The sequence below is a fragment of the Panthera leo genome, chromosome D4, assembly GCF_018350215.1.
Source record: "Panthera leo isolate Ple1 chromosome D4, P.leo_Ple1_pat1.1, whole genome shotgun sequence".
Classification (NCBI taxonomy): Eukaryota; Metazoa; Chordata; class Mammalia; order Carnivora; family Felidae; genus Panthera; species Panthera leo.
The window spans coordinates 60957501-60977856 of NC_056691.1; the positions used below are offsets into that span (position 1 = coordinate 60957501).

General features: G+C 47.3%; 2 protein-coding genes across 2 annotated transcripts in view; one reads left to right on the top strand and one right to left on the bottom strand.

Annotated features, from left to right (window-relative positions):
• ANKS6 (ankyrin repeat and sterile alpha motif domain containing 6) overlaps positions 1-1761 on the bottom strand; it is a 48368-nt gene extending 46607 nt beyond the window's left edge. The window contains exon 1 of the mRNA XM_042913295.1: positions 1400-1761. Coding sequence (XP_042769229.1) covers positions 1400-1761 — 362 coding nt within the window. The remainder of the gene's footprint in view (positions 1-1399) is intronic.
• Positions 1762-14851: 13090 nt separating this feature from the next.
• The window catches only part of GALNT12 (polypeptide N-acetylgalactosaminyltransferase 12), a 37000-nt gene continuing 31495 nt past the window's right edge, over positions 14852-20356 (top strand). The window contains exon 1 of the mRNA XM_042913256.1: positions 14852-15236. Within this exon, the coding sequence (XP_042769190.1) occupies positions 14872-15236 (365 nt within the window). The 5' untranslated portion in view covers positions 14852-14871. The remainder of the gene's footprint in view (positions 15237-20356) is intronic.

Here is a 20356-nt window from a genome sequence, read left to right on the forward strand (position 1 = left end):
GGCGAGTAGCTTCCCTGTGGTCAACACCAGGAGGAAACAGTCACAGGATTTGTGGCTGAGAGCAGAGGCTGGGGAGCACAGGCTCTGGAGCCACCTGCCTGGGTGTGAATGTGACTCTGCCACTTACTAGCGGTGTAACCTTGGGCAAGTTACTTAACTCTGAGCCTCAATTCCTCATCTGTAAAAAGGGGGTGACACTACCTATACTTCCTAAGGTTTTGTATGGACCAAGTGAGTTACTTCATTTAAAGCACTTTACACGGTGCTTGACACAAAAAGGGCTCAATAAAGGCTATCATTTTCAGAGTAGGAAAAAACAAGGATGTAATCATTTCTGACACAAGAACGTTCACCAGAGACCAAACTAACGGCTGGGTGGGACCCAAGTAGATGGCCAACAGAGGTGAGTGGCTTTACTGTACATCTGAGGTCCTTCCTACCAGGTTTTCAAGTCCTGTTCACCTGTTCACCCTGCTTCCTGAGTACATCTCAAACATCTCTTTGTTTTCCCACTGTTGTCTCTGCTCTGGTCCAGGCTACCATCACCTCTCCCTGGACTGCTCCAATCTGTCCTCACACTGCAGTGAAAGTGATCTTTCCAAAACATAAATCTGATTCTGTCACTCACTCTGCCTAGAACCTTCTATCAATCCCCAGTGCCCTTAGGATAGCTCATCTTTCTCAGCCCCTGCCACATGGCATCTGCCCCTTTCTCTCCAGGGAAGGATCATCGTCCACTAAGTCTAGCCCCCTCCTCCTACTGACATCAGTCTAGCGGTCCTAACAATGCCTTATGTTCACCCTTGCTTCTAAACCTTTGCGTGAGCCAATCACCCCATTCCCACTTCTTCTGTCCTGGTTAATTTTTACGGAGTCTTGACATGAATATATACATCATTCTTACCAAAAACCTTCCTCCACTTCCCCAAACTGGGTCTGCCATCCCCAGAGCTCCCCGCACTTTCCCCAACAAGCCCGATCTCTTGTGTGGCCTGTCCACCGGGACGTGAGCTGCTCCTGGTGGGACTTTGCCTGGCTCCCGCAGTGTCCCATTTCCAGGCTAGGTGGGTAGGTAAGTTCGTAGGAAACCCATGTTGAAAGAAGCAATGAATCACCACCTCTAAGATTGCGTGTCTCTAAGATTCCACTCGACGAGGTCTTCAGATTCTGTTTCAAAAGACCCACTCTTTCTAAGATTCTGATTTTATTACTAAAGAGCACTTCCACTTCTTGTAGTATCCCAAGTTGCTCAAAGTTTACCATTCCAGCTCTCTGGAACGAGTCCTTGACTCTTTGCCTCCCGGGGCGTCCGCGGGGGGCGCCGGTCAGCGCCGGCCACCTGGGCCCGCCTCGCCCCGGGGACGGCGGGCCACCACCCCCAGACCCCCCGGCCCCTTACCTGGCTGCCTGCATGAGCGCGCTCCAGCCGTAGTGGTTGCGGCTGTTGACCGAGGCGCCGCGGCGCAACAAGAAGCGCACCAGCGGCTCGTGGCCCCCGGCCGCGGCGAACTGCAGCGCCGTGTTGCCCGCCTCGTCTGAGCAGTCCACAGGCACGGGCGCTCCGGCCGCCGCCGCCGCCGCCGCCGCCCCGGGCCCGGCCGCCTCGGCCCCCGCCGGCTCTGCGCCCGCTTCGGGCTCCGCGCCGCGCTCCGCCGGCTCCGCCGCCCCCGGCTCCAGCAGCCGCCGCGCCGTCTCCGTGTCGCCCTGGTCGCAGGCGCGCAGCAGCAGCTGGAAGGCCGGGGGCAGCCCGCCCTCGCCCATCGCGGCCCCGAGGCCCGCGCCCGTCCGCCTGGCCGGCCGCGCCGGCTCCGCCCCCGGATACCGCGCGCCAGCGCCCCCTTCCGCCCGCCGCCCGCGCGCCTACTGTGTGCCGGGCGCGCGCCGGGGGGCGGGGCCGCGCGCCTACTGTGTGCCGGGCGCGCGCCGGGGTCCCGGCCGCGCGTCCTCGCCGCGCCGGGAAGGACGGCGAGTTCCGGGACCTCCGAGTGGCGTCCGCGCCCCGACTCCCGGGGCCGCCCCTGCCCGTGCGGCGCCCAGTGGCGGCCCTCTCCGGAGGCTCGGGGGACTTCCTGCCCCGTGCGGAGGTCGGAGCGGCTGCTGCAGACCACTCCTGGTGCGAGCTCGGAACCACGGGGTCTAGGTCCGCCGCCGCCTGGGGCCGGCCTGTAGCGCGCCGCCGCCCCCTACTCCACCAGCGCCTGGCGCTACACGGCCGCTTCCTGGAGTTGTTGGCTGGAGCCAGGGGCGGATGGATCCATTCTGTTCCTTCTGCACCGCGCGGAATGTCCTGCGGGACCTTGAGAGCGGGTCCTTACGAGCGGGTCCTTACCTGGGAGTTAAGGCTACCAGCGCCTCCTGTCCCTCATCTGTTTTCATCAGTGATTCTTGAATCTGCACCATCTGGGACGTTGTCACAAACGCAAATTCCCTGACCCCACTCCAGACCTACCGGATCAGAAATTCTGTGTGTGGGTCCAGACACCTGTATTTTAATAAGCCCTCCAGGTGATTCTGGTGCACCCTGAAATTCGAGACCCACGTGTGGTCCTCACAGCATCCTGTCAGCCACCGGGGAGGCCTCAGATGACCACTCCAATTGACAGAGGACACAACAGAAGCTTAAAGGAGGTTGAGTGTTGCTAAAGGCCACACGACTGTCCTGGAGGAGAGCTGTGCTAGGACAAGCTCTTCCGACATCCAGCCCAATTTCCTGTTCTCAGCAAACATTTATGGAGTGCCAACTCTGCACTGTTCTAGGTACTGGAGAAGCTGGGGGAAACAAAATAAAATCCCTGCCTCTCGAGCTGACAGTGGAAAAAGACAAGCTGTAAATACACAAGTAAGTAACTTGTCTGTCTGTTGGTGATGAGTGCTACTAAAGCAATAAACAGAGCATAACATAAATCCAAGTAAATAGGATAGAGGATGGGATGTTATTTTATAATAGGGTGGGTAGAGAAGGTGTCGAGAATGTGGCACTTGCACAGACCTGAAGAAATTGAAAAATGGAACCATGCTGACATTTGGGGAGAGTATGATGCAAGCAGAGGGGAAAAATGTTCTAACAAGGGCAGTCCTGTTTGCAAATTGCTTTTGCTGCCTGCTCATCGTGATAACATCAACATTCGGATATGGGGTAATTGGTTTGCATAGACTGTGAGCTGTGGTCCAAAAACCTAGAAGATGGCCGGGCATATAGTAGGTGCTCAGTACATGAGTGTTAAGGACTAAGTCTCATGTACATAGACTTGTAACACAGATCAAAACTTGATGAGGGCCTGAAGAAGGAATAAAAGTCATGGCATCGGAAGATCAGAGAAGACGGTAATACCTTTAGGATCTGGGCCAGCAGGGCTGGAAGAAAGTCTTCTAAGCACGATGTAAAGATGAGGAAAGATCTCCAAAGTACACAGGACTCAGACTGCCATGGGCTTCAGGGCCGGGATGGAGACTGGGATTTATTCTGTGAGTAATGGGGAGGCATGGAAAGTGACCAGGTGAGTTACAGGGCTAGAGCTAATCACTTAGGCCCAGTGTCTGAGGTGGTACACTCTCACTCGCTTCTAGATTTGGCCCCATTCACAACAGAGGTGAGGATAACTTCCTTTTGAAGGTCTGGTGAAGACATTTGTTTCTGTGGAAATCCTGAAAAATTGTACCCTTTTCTTATCCTATTTATTCGGGTACCTTTTTACTAACTAGTTGTTTCATTATAAAAGTAATATGCGTGATAAAAAATAAATGCCAACAGTACAAAAGGACAGGAAAGTAAAAGCCCCTTTCCCTCTTCTCCCACTGTCCTGGTCCTACCATAGGTAGGTAACCAATATTCACATTTGTTTTATCTTTCCAAAGATATTTCACACATATACAAACATGCAATATGTACATGTAGGCATTGATCAACCTTCTTGATTGCAAACTGTAGAAGTTGAACCTCTAGATAGAAAGTAGAAAGAGGGTTTAATACAAAGTTCTTTTTGTAGTCACAGATCCTACAAGGGCCAGAAAACCAATCTTGGAGGCCCGACAACCAAGGACAATGCCCCAGATCATTCCATGGCTGCACCCTATACCAGGATGGAGTCTAAACAGGCCTTTTTTTTTTTTTTTTAAGTTGTTTGTTTATTTATTTTGAGAGAGAGAGAGAGAGAGAATCCCAGGCACACTCTGTGCTGACAGCTTGGGGCTCGATCCCACAAACCATGAGATCATGACCTGAGCTAAAATCAAGTCAGACACTCAACCAACTGAGCCACCCAGGGGCCCTGACACAGGCCCCTTTTTGTATTACCAGCTTGAGAGCCAAAGCCTGAGATGAGAGCATGTAAATGGCTCAGCCTGGGTCACATGTTTTGCCTGGCAAAAAGGGAGGCTGGGAAAGTGCCTTTCTGGCACTTTCAGTATGTATAGCAGGGAGTAGGCTCCAGTATACGTGCTCTAGAAGGTAGGAGACTCTCCAGAATAGGGAGGGGGGTTTAGATACTGGGAAGCCAAAAAACATAACAAATACCAACTACAAATATTCCCTCTAAGCGGATCCCTGCTGCTTACACCTGCTCTGTGTCTCCTACTCCGGGAAGAAATGCCCCCTTTTTCTTAGGGATCCTCCCTCTCCACTCTCAGTATGTATGATTCAGTGGTTAGCATAAGTCTAAGTCTGTCCTGATTGCTTTGGCCCAGGATTTTTTGCTAAAGCAGTTGGGAACAAAGCCCTTTGTGCTGGGTTGGTCAGCTGTCAGGATGTCCAGATGTTGTGAGCCGAACAGGTACTTTCTCTGCCACCACTTGAAGACCACCTGCCTAAGCGTGAAGATACCACACAGGAAAGCAGAGATGAGTGATAGAAAGAGATGGGGTCAGAAAATCCTCACCGCCCCCCTTCATGCTTTTCTTAGGTTTGTTTTGAGCAGGGGTGTCCTCACCTGCAATCCCAGCCTTAACAAATGTAGATTTTACGTTTTGAATGAATGAGTTCATACAGTGCAGGCTATTCCGAATCTTGCTTTTAAAAATTTTAACAAATGCTTGGGCATCTTTTTATGCAGGTGACTAGATCTCCTGAATCCTTTTTAGTGGTAGCATGTAACACCATTAAGCAGCTGTGCCATAATTTATTTAATCAGTTTTTAATGATTCACAATTAGCTTGTTTCCAGTGTTCTGCTATTATAAAAAAAAATCGTGCGTGGAACAGTGGTTATAGCAGTCAGGGGCCCAGCAGGAGACAGATGGCACACTTGGCTGAAGAAATGAGGAACATTTACTAAAGGGCTAATTATAGAACTCTGGGCAGGGTTTACTAAGAGCCACAAGAGCTGGTGCAGTACTCCAGAGCTGGTAACAACAGGGAGCCATTGTCACCCCAGGCCTGAAGGGGGAAGGGAGAGAGTACTCACTGGAATTCTGCAAGAGAGAAAATGGAGAGATCTAGTTGATAGGAGTTAGGACCATTGGTAGAGGGACAGGGCCAGCCTAGTAAGGAGCAATCCCCTGAGGAATAAAATCCTCTGACCTCACCCTTCTTCTGTCCTCTAGTGCTAAACGCAACTGTTAGCCAGACGTTCAAGCCTGCTGCTATGGTCCCGACAGTCATCCTCCCAGGGATCAGAGCAAGGTTCTCTGGAAGGATGATCTGAGCAGCGTAGCTCCATCACCAACACAGACCTCATCCAGCCAACATTATTGAGCGCCTTCTGTGTGCCCGGCATTATGTGTATGATGGCATGTTATAGATGATAGGGCCGGCCCCTGGCTCCCAGGGGATCCCACATGATTGCAGAGAGGGTGGTCTATGAGCTTCATTGTCAGTTCAGAGGAAGGTATCACAGTCTGGGTGTATCACAGCTTCATGGGAGAGCTTGGCCCCAAGTTGAGCAGAAAGACTGGGGGATATCCTGGTAGTGGAAGGAAAAGAGAGGGCACAGAGTGGAAAGAGGGAGCAGGGGGACTGGATTCCAGACACTGGTGCAGTAGATTAGAAAGGAGGTAAAGAGGGCCAGCAAGTAAAATCATCTCTGAAGGGTACTTATTGGGGCCTGGGTGGCTCAGTTGGTTAAGTGTCCAACTTCGGCTCAGGTCATGATCTCACGGTTTGTGAGTTTGAGTCCCACATCGGGTTCTGCGCTGACAGTGCAGAGCCTGGTTGGGATTCTCTCTTTCTCTCTCTGCCTGTGCCCCATTCTCACTCGTCCTCTCTTTCTGTCTCTCTCTCTCTCTCTCTCAAATAAATAAACATTAAAAAAAAATAAAACGTACTCTTTTAAATGTCTAACCTGTTTTCCCTAATATGATAATAATGTTTGTTGAAAAGAATTCCAGTGTTGTGCAAACATAGAATGTGAGTTCCTTTGAGATCAATGATAGGTAGGTGGTAGGTAATCAATAAGTATTTGTTGAAAAACATGAATAAATTGAATGAAAAGTAAAGGCCCACAGAATCTCACTCACCAGAAATAAATATAATAGTTAATAGTTTGGTGGATATTTTCTTAAGAGTTTTTTTCTTTGTGTATGTTAACAAATTTTACCAAAATAGGATTATACTGTCTATATAGCTCTACAACTTGCTTTTCTTGACTTAATGATGCATCTTAAGCACATTTGTATGTTAAACACCTAGAATTAGTGTCACTCTTGTTAATGATACTGTGGTATGTTAGTGTATGAACGTACAATACTTTATAATCTCCTATTAGTGGACGTTTAGGTTATTGACAACTTTCTCCTTTTATACACGATATTGCAGTAGGCTTCCTTTTCTTAGCACATCTCTTGAGTACTTGTGAATCTATTTCTGTTGATGTGACATTGCAGAATCAAAAGGATATGAGAATTAATATTTCTAATAAATGTTGCCTAATTGCTTTCCAAAAGGTTATGCCAGTTCGCATTCTTACCAACAGTGGATAATAGTACCTGTTTATTCACATCCTTGCCAATGCTGGAATTAATAACCTTTTAAATCTTTGCTAATCTCATAGGTGAAAAAATAATTCAGAGTAAGTTTAATTTGCATGCATTTTAAATAGAGAAATTGAACACATCTTGATATGTTTATAGATCATTTGTATTTCTTTATTGGGGGAATGGTCTATTCAAATCTTTCAGCCATTTTCATTTCTGTTCTTTTATTTCCCTGTTGATTCACATACCGGGTAAATGTCATCTGCAAATATCTCTTTCTGATTTGTCTTTTGACTTTTGAGTTTATATTATTTTGGACCTTATTGAATATTAAAAATTTTATGTGGTCAACTTTATAAATCTTTTCTATAATGGTCTCTTGGCTCTTTCATCCAATACTTTTATTGCTGGGTTTTTATTATTAATTTTTACTTTTACATCTTTACATCATTTGGCATTTATTTTGGTATAAGGTGTGAGTTTGGGATTCAGCTTTATTTTTTTCCAAATGGCTATCAAGTTGCCCCAGTCATTGACTGAGTCAGCCATCTTTTTTCCACTAATGTTTGAAATTCCACATCTACCATATACCAAGTTAAACTCTCAAAGGGGTGTAATGACCCCTACGAAGGGAGTTAATACAACAAATTGAAAGTGCCTTCTAGAGAGATCTGTTTGTTGGTTGAACAGCTGATGAAACGAAATGGTGTGGTCAAAGAACAAATAAGCTCCCCAAACAAACAACAAACCCAAGGAAAGAACAAGGTACTCAATTTGGGAAGTGGTGTCAAAAGAATTGAGGTCCCAGCTGGGTTTGCTCTCTATGGGTGCATCATCAGTAACATTTGTAAAGGGCTTACTCTGGGCAGGGGCCATTCCTAGTGCTTTATCTCTGCTAACAGGCTGTTGTATTTCTGATAGCTCCCAGGTGGTACCGATGCTGCTGGTCTGAGTAGCACACTTCGAGTAGCAAGGTGCTGGACACCTTCCATTTGCCCTTGCAGAAACTTCCCACCCTGCTTTGAGCCTGGGGTGGCTGTGTGGACTATATCACTCAATCCTCCCAAAAACCCCACTTAGGAGGTACTAGTATAATCATCACCACTTTATAGATGAGCAAATTGAGTCAAGAGAGGTTAAGTAACTTGCCTAAGGCCACCCAGCAGTCTGTGATGGGGCTGAGGTGTGAGCTCAGGCAAGTGGGCTCCAAGGTTGTGCTTGTACGCATTAAACTAAGCTGCCTTTTGGCCTCACAGCAGTCTGCCAGTGAATTGTGTGGTGGGACATCCTGAATTAGGAGTCAAGACACCTGGACTCAGACCGTCGCTCTGTACTTTCATGTCATTTGACTCTGAATAAATCACCTCGCCTCTCTCTGAGCCTTAAATTTCCTCATCTGTCTACCTTGCAATGTTGTCATGAGAGTGGAAAGAGATGATACATGAAAAATAAAGTCTAGTAGTTCATGGTACGTATAAATGCTCAATAAATGACAGCCCTTACCATTATCTGGGGCTTGAACCCATGTTTTGTAGAGCCATCCTTCTTTTCTTGGCAGCTGAGCCTGTATCAGGAAGCATTCCAATCTGGTAAACTGATCCGAGACAGTATGAGTTGTAATCCGTGTCTGTTTTCTAATCTGACCGCAGATCTTAATTGTGTTGAACATCCAGACAGAGGCCAAAAGGCACAGCTCCAGGCCTTTCCCTCACACCTGCCTTCTAGTACCAACCAGCAGACTGTTCTGTGGGTGGAGTCACCTCCCACCAGTCTGGTGTCCTCAGCAGGTTGTCTTGTGTGGGAGCTGCTTGGCGTGGCTCACTCCAAACCCATCCCCCTCCTGGAGTCCCGGGGGAGATGTTCATGGAAGGCCCCTTTCCTCCAGGGAGGCTGTGAGTCAACAAGGATGGAAGGTTAAATTCTACCTGTATCGGAGACACCCAACTTGTTCGAGGCCCTTTCCGTACTCTGTGTCTCAGGTTCCCCATCTTTAAAATGAGAGAATCAGGCCACATTTATGCCTCTTAACTTTTTTGGTTGTGGTCCCCTTGACAATAGAGAATATTTGATAAAAAAAAAAAACTTTGGACCAGCTTCCCAGATGTTAAAAAAAAAAAAAAAATACAGCTTACTCACTCTGTCCTTCTATGGGAGATTCAAAACTATTCATTTCCCCAAATTTCCCTCCCAGCAGAGGGAGCTCCACATTAACCTAAAATATGGTTTCAAATCTCTGATATCATTTTTACCATTCAGGTATCCATGTAAACATTACTTCCTCAGAGAAGCCTTCCTAAAACCCTCAACTAAACCAGGTTTTAGCGCCCTGTAATTCTTCAAAACACTTAACCACAACTCTAGTAAGATACCTTTTTTTAAATTTTTTTTTTATTTTTAATTTTTTTCTTCTTAACGCCTATCCATTATTGAGAGACAGAGAGAGACAGAGCATGAACATGGGAGGAGCAGAGAGAGGAGGAGACACAGACTCCGAAGCAGGCTCCAGGCTCTGAGCTGTCAGCACAGAGCCTTGCATGGGGCTCAAACCCACGAACTGTGAGATCATGACCTGAGCCAAAGTCGGACGCTTAACCGACTGAGCCACCCAGGCACCCCGTAAGACACCTTTTTAATATTTGCACTCTATTCCATTGCACTCCAAGCACCATGATGTTGAAAATATGCCTTGTGACAAAGAGTCTCTCCTTGATCAAACCCTAGCCAGGCTCCTCTGAGCCCACTTCTCAACCAAGCCTTAACTTTGGCCTATGAAGGTGACGGACTGAAGACAGATAATTTTATACATCTACCTCCCTTCATATTAAAAATTTAAACATTAACAGAGTTTTTAACAGCTCAAGGCTGCACTCTCAAGATGACCCTAGCACCCCCCTGCTTAAGTATCTGCCTCAGAAAACTCAAGGCTGTCCAAAGAATTTACTATTTGTCATAGCTGATACCTGTCAGTCCCTGACCACCCTTTCGTAGAGAACTTACTAAGAAGGGCTTGCAGTTATAAATCCTTTCTCTGTCCCTGTGAGATGTATGTGTATCTCCTACAATTCAAGAGTGTCTTTCTCAAGGACTGAAAGCCATTCCTTTACAATGTAATCAGGAAGGATAGGGCCTCTGTCTCTGTGTGAGAATAGAATCCTAACTTTGATATTTGCCAGCCACAGACACAGCTGGCATTATCAGCATTTATGCTGATTACTCCTTTGTCATTTTTCACTTCCCTGACCCTATTTAAAATGCCCAGTCATTCTGTGCAAATCAAAGTTGAATCCATTCATGCTGGGCCCTCTTCCCTATTGGGATAACATGCTACTGCTTAAAATCTATCCTTACCACTTTAAGTAGTGTCTAGTTTTCTCTTTGACACTTGATCGTTATAGTGTGCCTGGACTCTAGCATGGTGCCTGGCACTATAGTCGATTCTCAATAAATGTTTTCCTGAATTAAAAAACTTGGCTAAAACCAGCCATTTGTTCTAGTTATCTATCGCCGAGTAACAAACCATCCCAAAACTTAATGGTGTGAAACAACAACCATCTTATCGTGCTCCTGGATTCTGTGGGTCAAGAATTTGAAAAGGGCACCTCTCTTCTCCATTCCGTGACATCTGGGGCCACAGATGAAGTGACCTGAATGGTTAGCATCCTGGAACCACTTCCAAGATGACTTCTTCACTCACCTGCCTTATGACTGGGCTGTCTGGGCCAGCGGAAGTTTGGGTGCAGCCGGCACTGTTGGCTAGATTGTCCACCTGGGGCTTCTCCAGCATGACAACACCAAGATAGGGATTTCTTCCCTGGCAGCTCAAGCTGCACGAACAGTGATCCTATGAACAAGGTGGAAGCTTCACAGCTGGCTTCTCGCTCCTAGCCAGTGAAGTCAAGGAGCTTCACTTCTACCATAATCTAATAGTTGAAGCAGTTACAAGTCTGCCCTGATTCAAGGCAAGGGAGTGTTGAATAATTTGCAGCCTTGTTTTAAAACCACCACACTATCAGAGCCAGATGTGGGAGGAATTCTTGTGCAATTAATTCTGTTATCACTCAGGATTAGATTTGGCTGCATAGGACAACACACACACACACACACACACACACACACACACACACACACACACACAGAAACAGTGGCATAAACAATATAGAAGTTGATTTCTCCCTCACATAAGCAAAGCCTGGAAGGAGGTTGTCAGGACTGGTTCAGTGTTCACAGTGTTAGGGTTCTTTCTGCCATGTTGTTTAACCACTCTGAGTGGTTTTACTGCATGATTCACGATGGTTGCTTGAGCTCTGGTCTTCATAGCCACAATCCAGCGAGCAGGAAGAAGCAAGGGTAAGGGAGTTTCATTTAGGGAGATTACTCAGAAGCGCCATCTGACAATACCACTTATCCCCCATTGGCTACACTCTCAGTCATATGGCCATGCCTGGCTGCAAAGGAGGCTGGGAATTCTAGTCTTTATTTTGGAAGACCATGGGCCCAGAGAAACAAGCAAACGTCTCAGGGGTTCCATTGTTAAGAAAGGAGAGGAGAATGCATATTGGCAGACATCCACAGGTTTCTGCCACACCTTTTTAGTCCATTTTATTTCCTGTTCTGCCACTGACCTTCTGTGGGCTTGGACAACACGCTTTCTGTGGTGTTGTTACCAGTTCGTCTGGTAATTAGGGAGGAGGGTGCTGTAGTCTCAGAAGGCAGCTCAAATCATTCGGCAGATAAAAGTGTCAATGCTCTGGTTTTAGGGAAGAGAACTGGAGCCTCAGTCAGCCTCTTTTTCCTTTCCTGGGTGGTCTCCCAGGGTTTCTGGGAGCCAGATTTTTGAAAACTCCCCTATTAGGAGATTTCAAGGCCACTGAGGCCCTTTCAGGAACAAGGCCTGAAGAATTCGTGTTTGTCACATTATGGGAGTAACTCCTCCCTGCACTTAACCGGGTTATACCTTCCATCAGACACCTCCCCAGCAAGTTCAAAGAGATGCCTACAGAAGTGAGTGTGAGATACAAAGCCAGCCATTAATTGAGCACTTTCTGTGTGTCTGACTCTATGCCAGGTTCTGCGATCATGAAGTGACCACAGCTCATACTCTAAGTCCCTTACATTCTTTTTGTTACAAGGCTAGGGGTAAATTAAACACGACCCAATGTACTAGGCATTGTAACAAAGTGTGAGGGTGTTACGGACTGAATCGAGTCCCTCAACAAGATATGTTGAAGTCCTAATCCTTGGTACCTATGAATATGACCTTATTTGGTCTTGACAGACATAATCAAGATGAGGTCATCAGAGTGAGCCCAGATCCGATGTGACTGGTGCCGATGTGACTGGTGATGTGACACATCAGAAGAATGACAATGGAGGCAGAGGTTGAAGCAATGCCTCGATCAGCCAAGCAATGCCAAGGATTTCAAGCAACACCAGAAACTAAGAGAAATGTATGGAATGGGTTCTCCCTAGAGCGTTCAGAGAAAGCATGGCCTTGCTGATAGGACTAATTGATTTTGGGCTTCTAGCCTCCAGAATGGAGAGGGAATCCATTTCTGTTGTTTTCAGCCACCCAGATTGTGGTACTTTGTTATGGCAGCCCTAGGAAACTAATAGAGGTGGTCAATTTGATGTGTCAGCTTAGTTGGGTTTTAATCCCAAGTTATTCACTCAAACACTAACTTAGAAGTTGCCATGAAAATATTTTGTAAATATAATTAACATCTACAATCAGTTGACTTTAACTAATGGAGATTATGTAGGTGGGCCTGATTCAATCAGTTGAAAGGCCTTAAGAGCAGAACTGAGGTTGCCTTGCAAAAGAAGAAATTCTGCCTGTGGACTGCAGCTTCAGCTCATGTCAGAGAGTTTCAACCTTCCCTCCTGATGGCCTGCCCTACAGATTTGGGACTTGCTTAACCAGCCCCTGCAGTTGTGTAAGCCAATTCCTTGCAATAAATCTCTTACTATATCCCCTCCTGGTTCTGTTTCTCTGGTGGAACCCTGACTAATAACAAAAGGGTGATGCAATCATGAAACGCATTTGTCTAAAATGTGTTGCTGGAGGCTTCACAGAAAATGTGGCTTTTGGCAGGGCCTTGAAATGGAGATAGGAGTTTGCCAGGTGGGGAAGGGCATTTCAAGCTGGGAGAACAGCATGTGTTACAAAGGTGTGGCATGGTGGAGTGCCTGGGTGGCTCAGTCGGTTGAGCCTCCAACTTCGGCTCAGGTCATGATCTCACAGTCTGAGTTCGAGCCCTGTGTTGGGCTCTGTGCTGACAGCTCCGAGCCTGGAGCCTGCTTCAGATTCCTGTGTCTCCCTCTCTCTCTGCCCCTCCCCCGCTCACGCTCTGTTTCTTTCTCTCTCTCTCTCTCAAAAATAAATAAATATTAAAAAAAAATTTACACAGGTGTGGAATGGTGAAGGCCCTCTCCCTCAGTGGCATGGAGACAGGCTTTGCATTTCAGCATTTATACTGGAGGCCAGGGGTATTCCTATTTTTTATTCCTCTTAGTTCTTTTTATTTATTTATTTTTTATGTTTTTAATTGAGATAGAACTTTCATAAGTCAAATGCATATTTATGACTTTTGTAATAAATGTTTTATTTTAGAGAGAGCATGAGCTGGGGAGAGGGGCAGAGGAGGGAGAGAGAGAGAACCTCAAGCAGACTTCACGCTTAGTGTGGAGCCCAGGGCTCCATCCCACGCCTCTGGGATCATGACCTAAGCCTAAATCAAGAGTCAGAGGCTCAAAGGACTGAGCCACCCACGTGCCCAGATGACTTTGGGGCACGTGTATATATATATATTGCATATATATATATATATATATTGCATATATATATATATTGCATATATATATATATATTGCAATATATATATATATGCAATATATATATATATTGCAATATATATATATATATATATTGCATATATATATATGCAATATATATATATATATGCATATATGTATCTCCATGTAATCACCACCAAAATCTAGCCATGAACCAGGGCAGGGATTAGGGTGAGTGAGGCCTGTGAGGTGAGCTGTGCAAACACAGGGTCAGGTTCTGTCTGCTTTATTTAAAATTTTGATGTTTTGTTCATCGTGGATTTTTTGCTTTCATTTTGATTTTCAAAAGTATTTTTTATTTTTGATTGCTGATTCTTTTTGGCCCAACCTATAATTTCTTGCCTAGGAGAGAGCCAAGACTCACTCTAGTCTTGACCCTGTTAAATATTTTCAGCACCCAAGTGGCTCCTTCATTTCTTCAATCCCCTCAAAGGAAACCTCTGGCCAAGGTCAGGGGGTATTTAACAGGAACAGATGACCTGGGATGTGTGCGATCATATTATGGGTGCCTATGCATGTGTTTCTCTGAGGGGGTTCATTCCTTTGATCAGTTTCTTGGAGGCCTTTGTAAAGTTAGGGATAAAACAAAGATAGACTAACAGGGAACCAGGGGAAAGTTTGCTATTCACCGAATCTAAACAGTATTATGTCTTTGGTCGGGCCTGCAGGCCTCAGTGACACAAAATCACTGTGCCTCAGTCCCATCATCTGTCAAACGGAGTTGATAATCCTACTACCCCTGTGACTGGACTGCATAAGGGCCAGATGAGATAAGGGCAGTAAAATTCGTAGCACCCTGCAGAGTGCATTCAGCCAACATTTACTGAGCGCTTATGAAGTGCTAGGCGCTGAGCTGAGGGTTTTACGACCGTCACCTTTTTCCTAATGCTTACAGCCCAACGAGGAAGGTGGTGCGAGTCTCGGCCTGTCCGCGGGGGGACAGAGTGAAGACCAGCCATCCTCCACGGCGCGGGCTGGGCTGAAAGGGGGCGGCGCGCAGGTGGGGCGGGCCGGGGGCGGGGCGGGGTGGCGCGGCGCCGCGGTTCCGGGATCCGGGTCCGGGTCTGCGCCGCCGCTCCCGGCGAGCGGAGCGCTGGCCCCAGCTGGCGGGCGCATGTGGGGGCGTGCAGCGCGGAGGCTCTGCCCGCTGGGGCTGCGGCGCGGCCGGAAGGCGCTGCTGGCGCTGCTGGTGCTGCTGGCGCTGGCCGGGCTGGGCTCCGTGCTACGGGCGCGGCGCGGGGCCAGGGCGGCCGAGCCGGGACCCCCGCGCACCCCACGCCCGGGGCGGCGCGACCCGGTCCTGCCGCGGCCGCCGGTGCCCAGCGACGCTCTGGGCGCGCGGGGCGAGGCGGTGCGGCTGCAGCTGCAGGGCGAGGAGCTGCGGCTGCAAGAGGAGAGCGTGCGGGTGCACCAGATCAACATCTACCTTAGCGACCGCATCTCGCTGCACCGCCGCCTGCCCGAGCGCTGGAACCCGCTGTGAGTCCGCAGGTGGCGGGGGGAACACTGCCCGCGGAGTCCCCGGGACTCAGTTTAGGCATCTGTGAAGTGGCGGGGTGGAAATGGGGTGTCGAAATACCTGGGGATCGCGCGTCTTATTCTTTCTCGGAAAGTGGGCAGTGGAAGGGGTCATCTGGGTTGGGGCGAAGCAAGAAAGTTTTAAAAAAAAGAAAATAGAATAATCTCAGAAATTGACGAATCTCTTACTGGGCGGTCTCTCCCTCCTAAGAAGGTCTGTCATTCGGCTCTGAAAAAGTGGGGGAGGGTCAGGGCCAAGCAGACAGGTGTGAGACCCCCTTTGGGTGCCCTTCCTGGTTTCCCAGCACCTTCCCCCCCACCCCAGTCCAGCCCTGCCTGCATGTCCCTTCCTTGGTGAAACTAAGGACTCCTAGGGTTTGAGATCCTCTCTCCATTCACTTATCAGTGTGTGTCAGGCCCATGAATGAACCAGGAGGGGAGGGCGCCCCAGCAGGAGTGGTGAAAGGTCGCTGGAAGGCCAAGTCCGAAGCTTCCCTCTCATTGGGAGCTGGATTCCTGAGCTTTAGGCAAAGGAGGGCAGGAAGGAGGCGCTGGTGGGAAGGGCTCCTTCTGGCTGCGATGCAGCTCAGCTCACTCCTGTGGGTGGTGCAGGCCCCGAGCTTGTGCAGTGGGAGGCCTAATTCCTGCCTGAGCTGCTGGCCCGGTGGGTTGTGCCCACTGCCTAGGTGAGAAGGGAGCAAGCTGGCAGAAGGTCAGACCTCCTGGCCTTCTCTCTCCTTTCCTCCATCGGTGGGGATCTTCTAGGTCCCCACTTGAGCCCTGTTCTTAAAGACTTGGAGGAAAAGAGGGCTCAGAGAGGGGGTCCCAAGAGGAGCCAGTGGAGCAGTCTGTGTGAGCACCAGGCACCTGCCACCCTTTCCTGCTCCCCTAAATTCCTGTCTTGGAGGTGTGGCAAAGATCTCAGGTGTCAGGACAAGTGACTCACCCCACAGCTGGAAAGTGGGGGATGTGACCCTCATGGCCTCTTTGGCATTGTGCTAATTTCAGGATTTGGGGATCCGTGAATCCTTGGCCAGAGAAAGCATGAGTGCCTGCTCCAGGAGCTGCTAAACCCGCCCCCCCCCCCCCCCCCCCCCCCCCCCGCCCCGACCTTGGCAGAATTGGGAGGGACTCACACTTCACTGTCTTCCCTATTTTCCGGTATCTGTTCGTGTCTAGCCTCATGCTTTCCCCTGAGGCATCTTCACTGTTAATCTTTTTGGTAGAACTTTGTTAGTGTTGGTAGCAGTTCCCCCCACTTTCCCTATCTGCAAAATAAGGAATGCGTAGAAATAACACCACCTAGGAATTAATAAAACATTGAACACACTGTGTACTCAATTCTTATTAGTTTTTCTTCCCTTCCCTGTTGCCAACAATGTCCTCAGGAGGTTGTTTTTAAGAGGCATGCAGGGATTGGTTGTAAAGTTTTTTTTGTTGTTTTTTTTTTCCGGGTTCCAACTTCCTTTATTGTCCCAGGTTGAGAAATCTCTTTCAAACACTGTGGATGACCTGTGGGGCTTATGGTATCCTTGTCTCCATGGTGACAGAGCTGCCCTGTGTCCTATCAGGATTTGCGTATAGATCCTGCTGTTGCATTGACTCTGGGAAGTTAATACAAGCCCAGCGTGATAAGGAGTGTGAATGCCTCCTGCCTTTAATTCTTACAGCAAGGCCTATTGGATTATTCTTGTCTAGCTGGAGAGAAAGGTGAGCTTGATCTGTGTTAGACTCAGCCAGGGAGGCCTGGAGGCATAACTTCTGCCCTCCAGGTCAGGGTCTTTGATGGAGACTCACTTTTACTATAGTTCATACAAAGGTGAGGACCTAATCAGGGTCTTGAGTTTTAGCCTGAGAAACCAGAATAGCAGAATATAAATTTACAGTTGGAGTCAGGGTGGGTGTGGGGGAGTCCTTTGAGATTTTAACTGATAAGCAGAGGGGTGGTTAAGATCCTTGAATGTCACTGAGGGAGAGGCTGAGTGAACATCCTGTCTAACAGAGGCAAAGCCGTGCCCCCAAGGTAACATGCAGATCTGGGGCAGAGCTTATCTAGAACCCAGATTTTTTTTTTAAGTTTTTTTTATTTATTTTGAGAAAGAGAGCACAAGTGGGAGAGGGTCAGAGAGAGAGGAAGAGAGGGAATCCCAAGCAGGCCCCACACTGTCAGCACAGAGCCAGACCTAGGACTGGAACCCACAAACCGTGAGATCATAGCCTGAGCCAAAATCAATAGCTGGATGTTTAACTGACTGAGCCACCCAGGCGCCCCTAGAGCCCAGATCTTTTACTCCCTCCTCCCTTTTGGGGTGCAGACAATTATTTATCTATTTATTTTAATTATAAAAGCAATACATGTTCACTCTAGAAATTTTAGCGTGTACAGGGAACCAAAAAAAAAAAAAAAATCTTCCATAAACCTACAACCCCAGGAGAACCACTGCTAACATTTTGCTGTGTATCCTTTTGGACTTTTCCAGGTATAGAAATAGATTTTGAAAAATATACCCATGGGTATGTGAACGAGAACATATTCAAACATGAGTATGTACATAGGCTCACACATGGTTGTGACTGAAATCTTTACACTACGTGGATGAAGTTGTTCCCATTGCAAGGAGTTGGGAACTACTAAGGGATCCGGCCTGGTTCTTCTCGGCGTCTGCAAGCTGTGATACTGCGTCTGCTCTCTTGGACAGGCCAAAGGGCTAGAGACACTTCAGTGTTGGCTCTAAGTCTTTGAGACTTGGTGTAGACCCCAGCTCTTCTGTGAGTCTGGTAATTCATGTGCCAGTGGATTAGAACACAGCTTTATTTCTGTTAGTTATAGCACGGAATCGAGGAGGAGGAGGAGAAGGAGGAGAAGGAACAGGATGACCAGGAATCCTTACGTGGTGGGATAGTAAGGGCAGGGTTTGCAAAACTCACAAACACGGTCTCCTCTGAGCCGAGCAAGGAGGTGGAACTTTCACTCTGAGATGGCAGCAGGCCAAAGTGGAGAGCCAGGAAGCTGGATTTGTGGTGTTGGGGAACTTTGAAACGTATTGATGCCAGGGACCTTCCCCAGAACAATTAATTAGAATTTCTGTAGGTAGCACCTAGGCTGAGGCTGATGTACACCTAGGGCTGAAAGCTACTGTCTTAGGGCCTGTGGGTTTTTTACTCAGAAGATGAAAAGTGAGTGCTTTTGAGCAAGGGGGAGAATGCCAGAATTAGACAAAGTGGGGATTCAAAACAGGTCAGGTGCCAGTGAAACCAGTGATGACATCACAGTCAGTTGTAAGGTGTGTCACAAGCGATGGTTGCTAATGTTGTACCAATATTGGCAAAGAGTTTTAGTTTTTTATAGCCCAGAGAAGCGTTGAGGTAATCACTATAATGCCATTCTCATTTATAGTCTGACCTATTGAGCAGGAGGAAAAGGTGGAGTGACGGTGCGCTTGGGGCTGTGCATTTCCACATTTCCATGGCACATGGACGGGGATGTCACATGTGAACATCAGCCATTCTCTGCTGTAGCTGAAGAATTTTGAGCTGCTGATTAGGCAACAATACATAGGTGTTCCGTGAACGCTTGCTCTGGTTTTAGCCTTATTAGTGCTATAATTGCAGATGTGTGTCTGAGTTCAGGGATCAGGACTTGGGTGCTGGGATGGTGAAGAGTTTCAGAATCGCTCGAAATAGGCAATTCAGCTAAAGAGAGTGTGCTTGATGGGATTGGCAGGAGGGAGTTGGTTAAGAGTTCTCTTTTTGCAGAGCGGTAGCCTGCTTGACCGTTCTCATAACAACATCGTCTTTGGAACAGCATCACGCATAGTGTGGAGATTAGGCTAATGCTTCTTTGCTTCCCCAACAAAGTTGTAAACTGCAGGTTATTCCGTTAATTTTTACCAGACCCATCTTGTGGTTGTCAGAGTAACATCCTTTCTTTGAATCGGTGCTTTAAGTCTGGAGAACGTGTTCAGTTTTAGTTAGTATCTTCATGATACCTTTTTCCATCCTTTTACTGTCATTGATTCTATGTCCGAATGTTGTAGGCCTGTCTCTAAGTAGCGTGTTGCTGCATTTTGTATGGTCATTAAAGAGAAAATCCAGACTGACGGTCTTTTTATTGGACATTTATGTCCTCATATATTTCACGTGCTTACAGGATACTTAAGGCTTGATTATTTTGATCATGCCATCTTATTTTATGCTTTCTAATTGTTTTTCTTTTTCTGTGCTTTTTTCCTTTTTTTCTTTTAACACTATTCTTTCAGTTGATAGAGGTTTTTTCTCTACCCTTCTCATTCCACTTTTTCTTCTCTACTAATTTGGCAATTATACTGTTTATTTCTTTTATTATTATTATTTTACATTTATTTATTTTTGAGAGACAGAGTGAGACAGCACAAGTGGAGGAGGGGCAGAGAGAGAAAGAGACAGAATCTGAAGCAGGCTACAGGCTCTGAGCAAGCATTCAGCACAGAGCCCATTGCGGGGCTTAAACCCACGAATGGTGAGATCATGACCTGAGCTGAAGTTGGACACTTAACTGACTCAGTCACCCGGGTGCCTCAGTTATACTGTTTATTTCTAATCTTTGGTGGTAAACTTGAAAGTACATATTCAGCTCAGCAGGATCTAAAGTCTTTGGTGATCTAAAGTCACTGCTGTGAGATGTCTATACTGAGTTAAATTTGCCTGTCATTCTTATTTCTTTGTCATTTATATGAGGGCGTCTTTTATTTATTCAAGCATGTTAAGCATACTTATTTTATGCTTTGTGTCTGATAGCTCTAATATCGAGATTTGTATTTTCATGTTGTTCCTGGACCCTGCGGACTTTATTTCCTTTTCTATAAGCTGAGCCATGCATTTAAAAGAGTTTTTTTAAGGGCGCCTGGGTGGCTCAGTTGGTTGAGCAGCTGACTCTTGATTTCGGCTCAGGTCATAATCCCTGGATTGTGGGATCGAGTCCCACATTGGGCTCCGTGCTCAGCATGGAGCCTGCTTAAGATAATGAATCTCTCTCTCTCTCTCTCTCTCTCTCTCTCCCCCTCTCCTTCTACCCCTCTCCCCTACTCGTGTGCTCTCCCTCT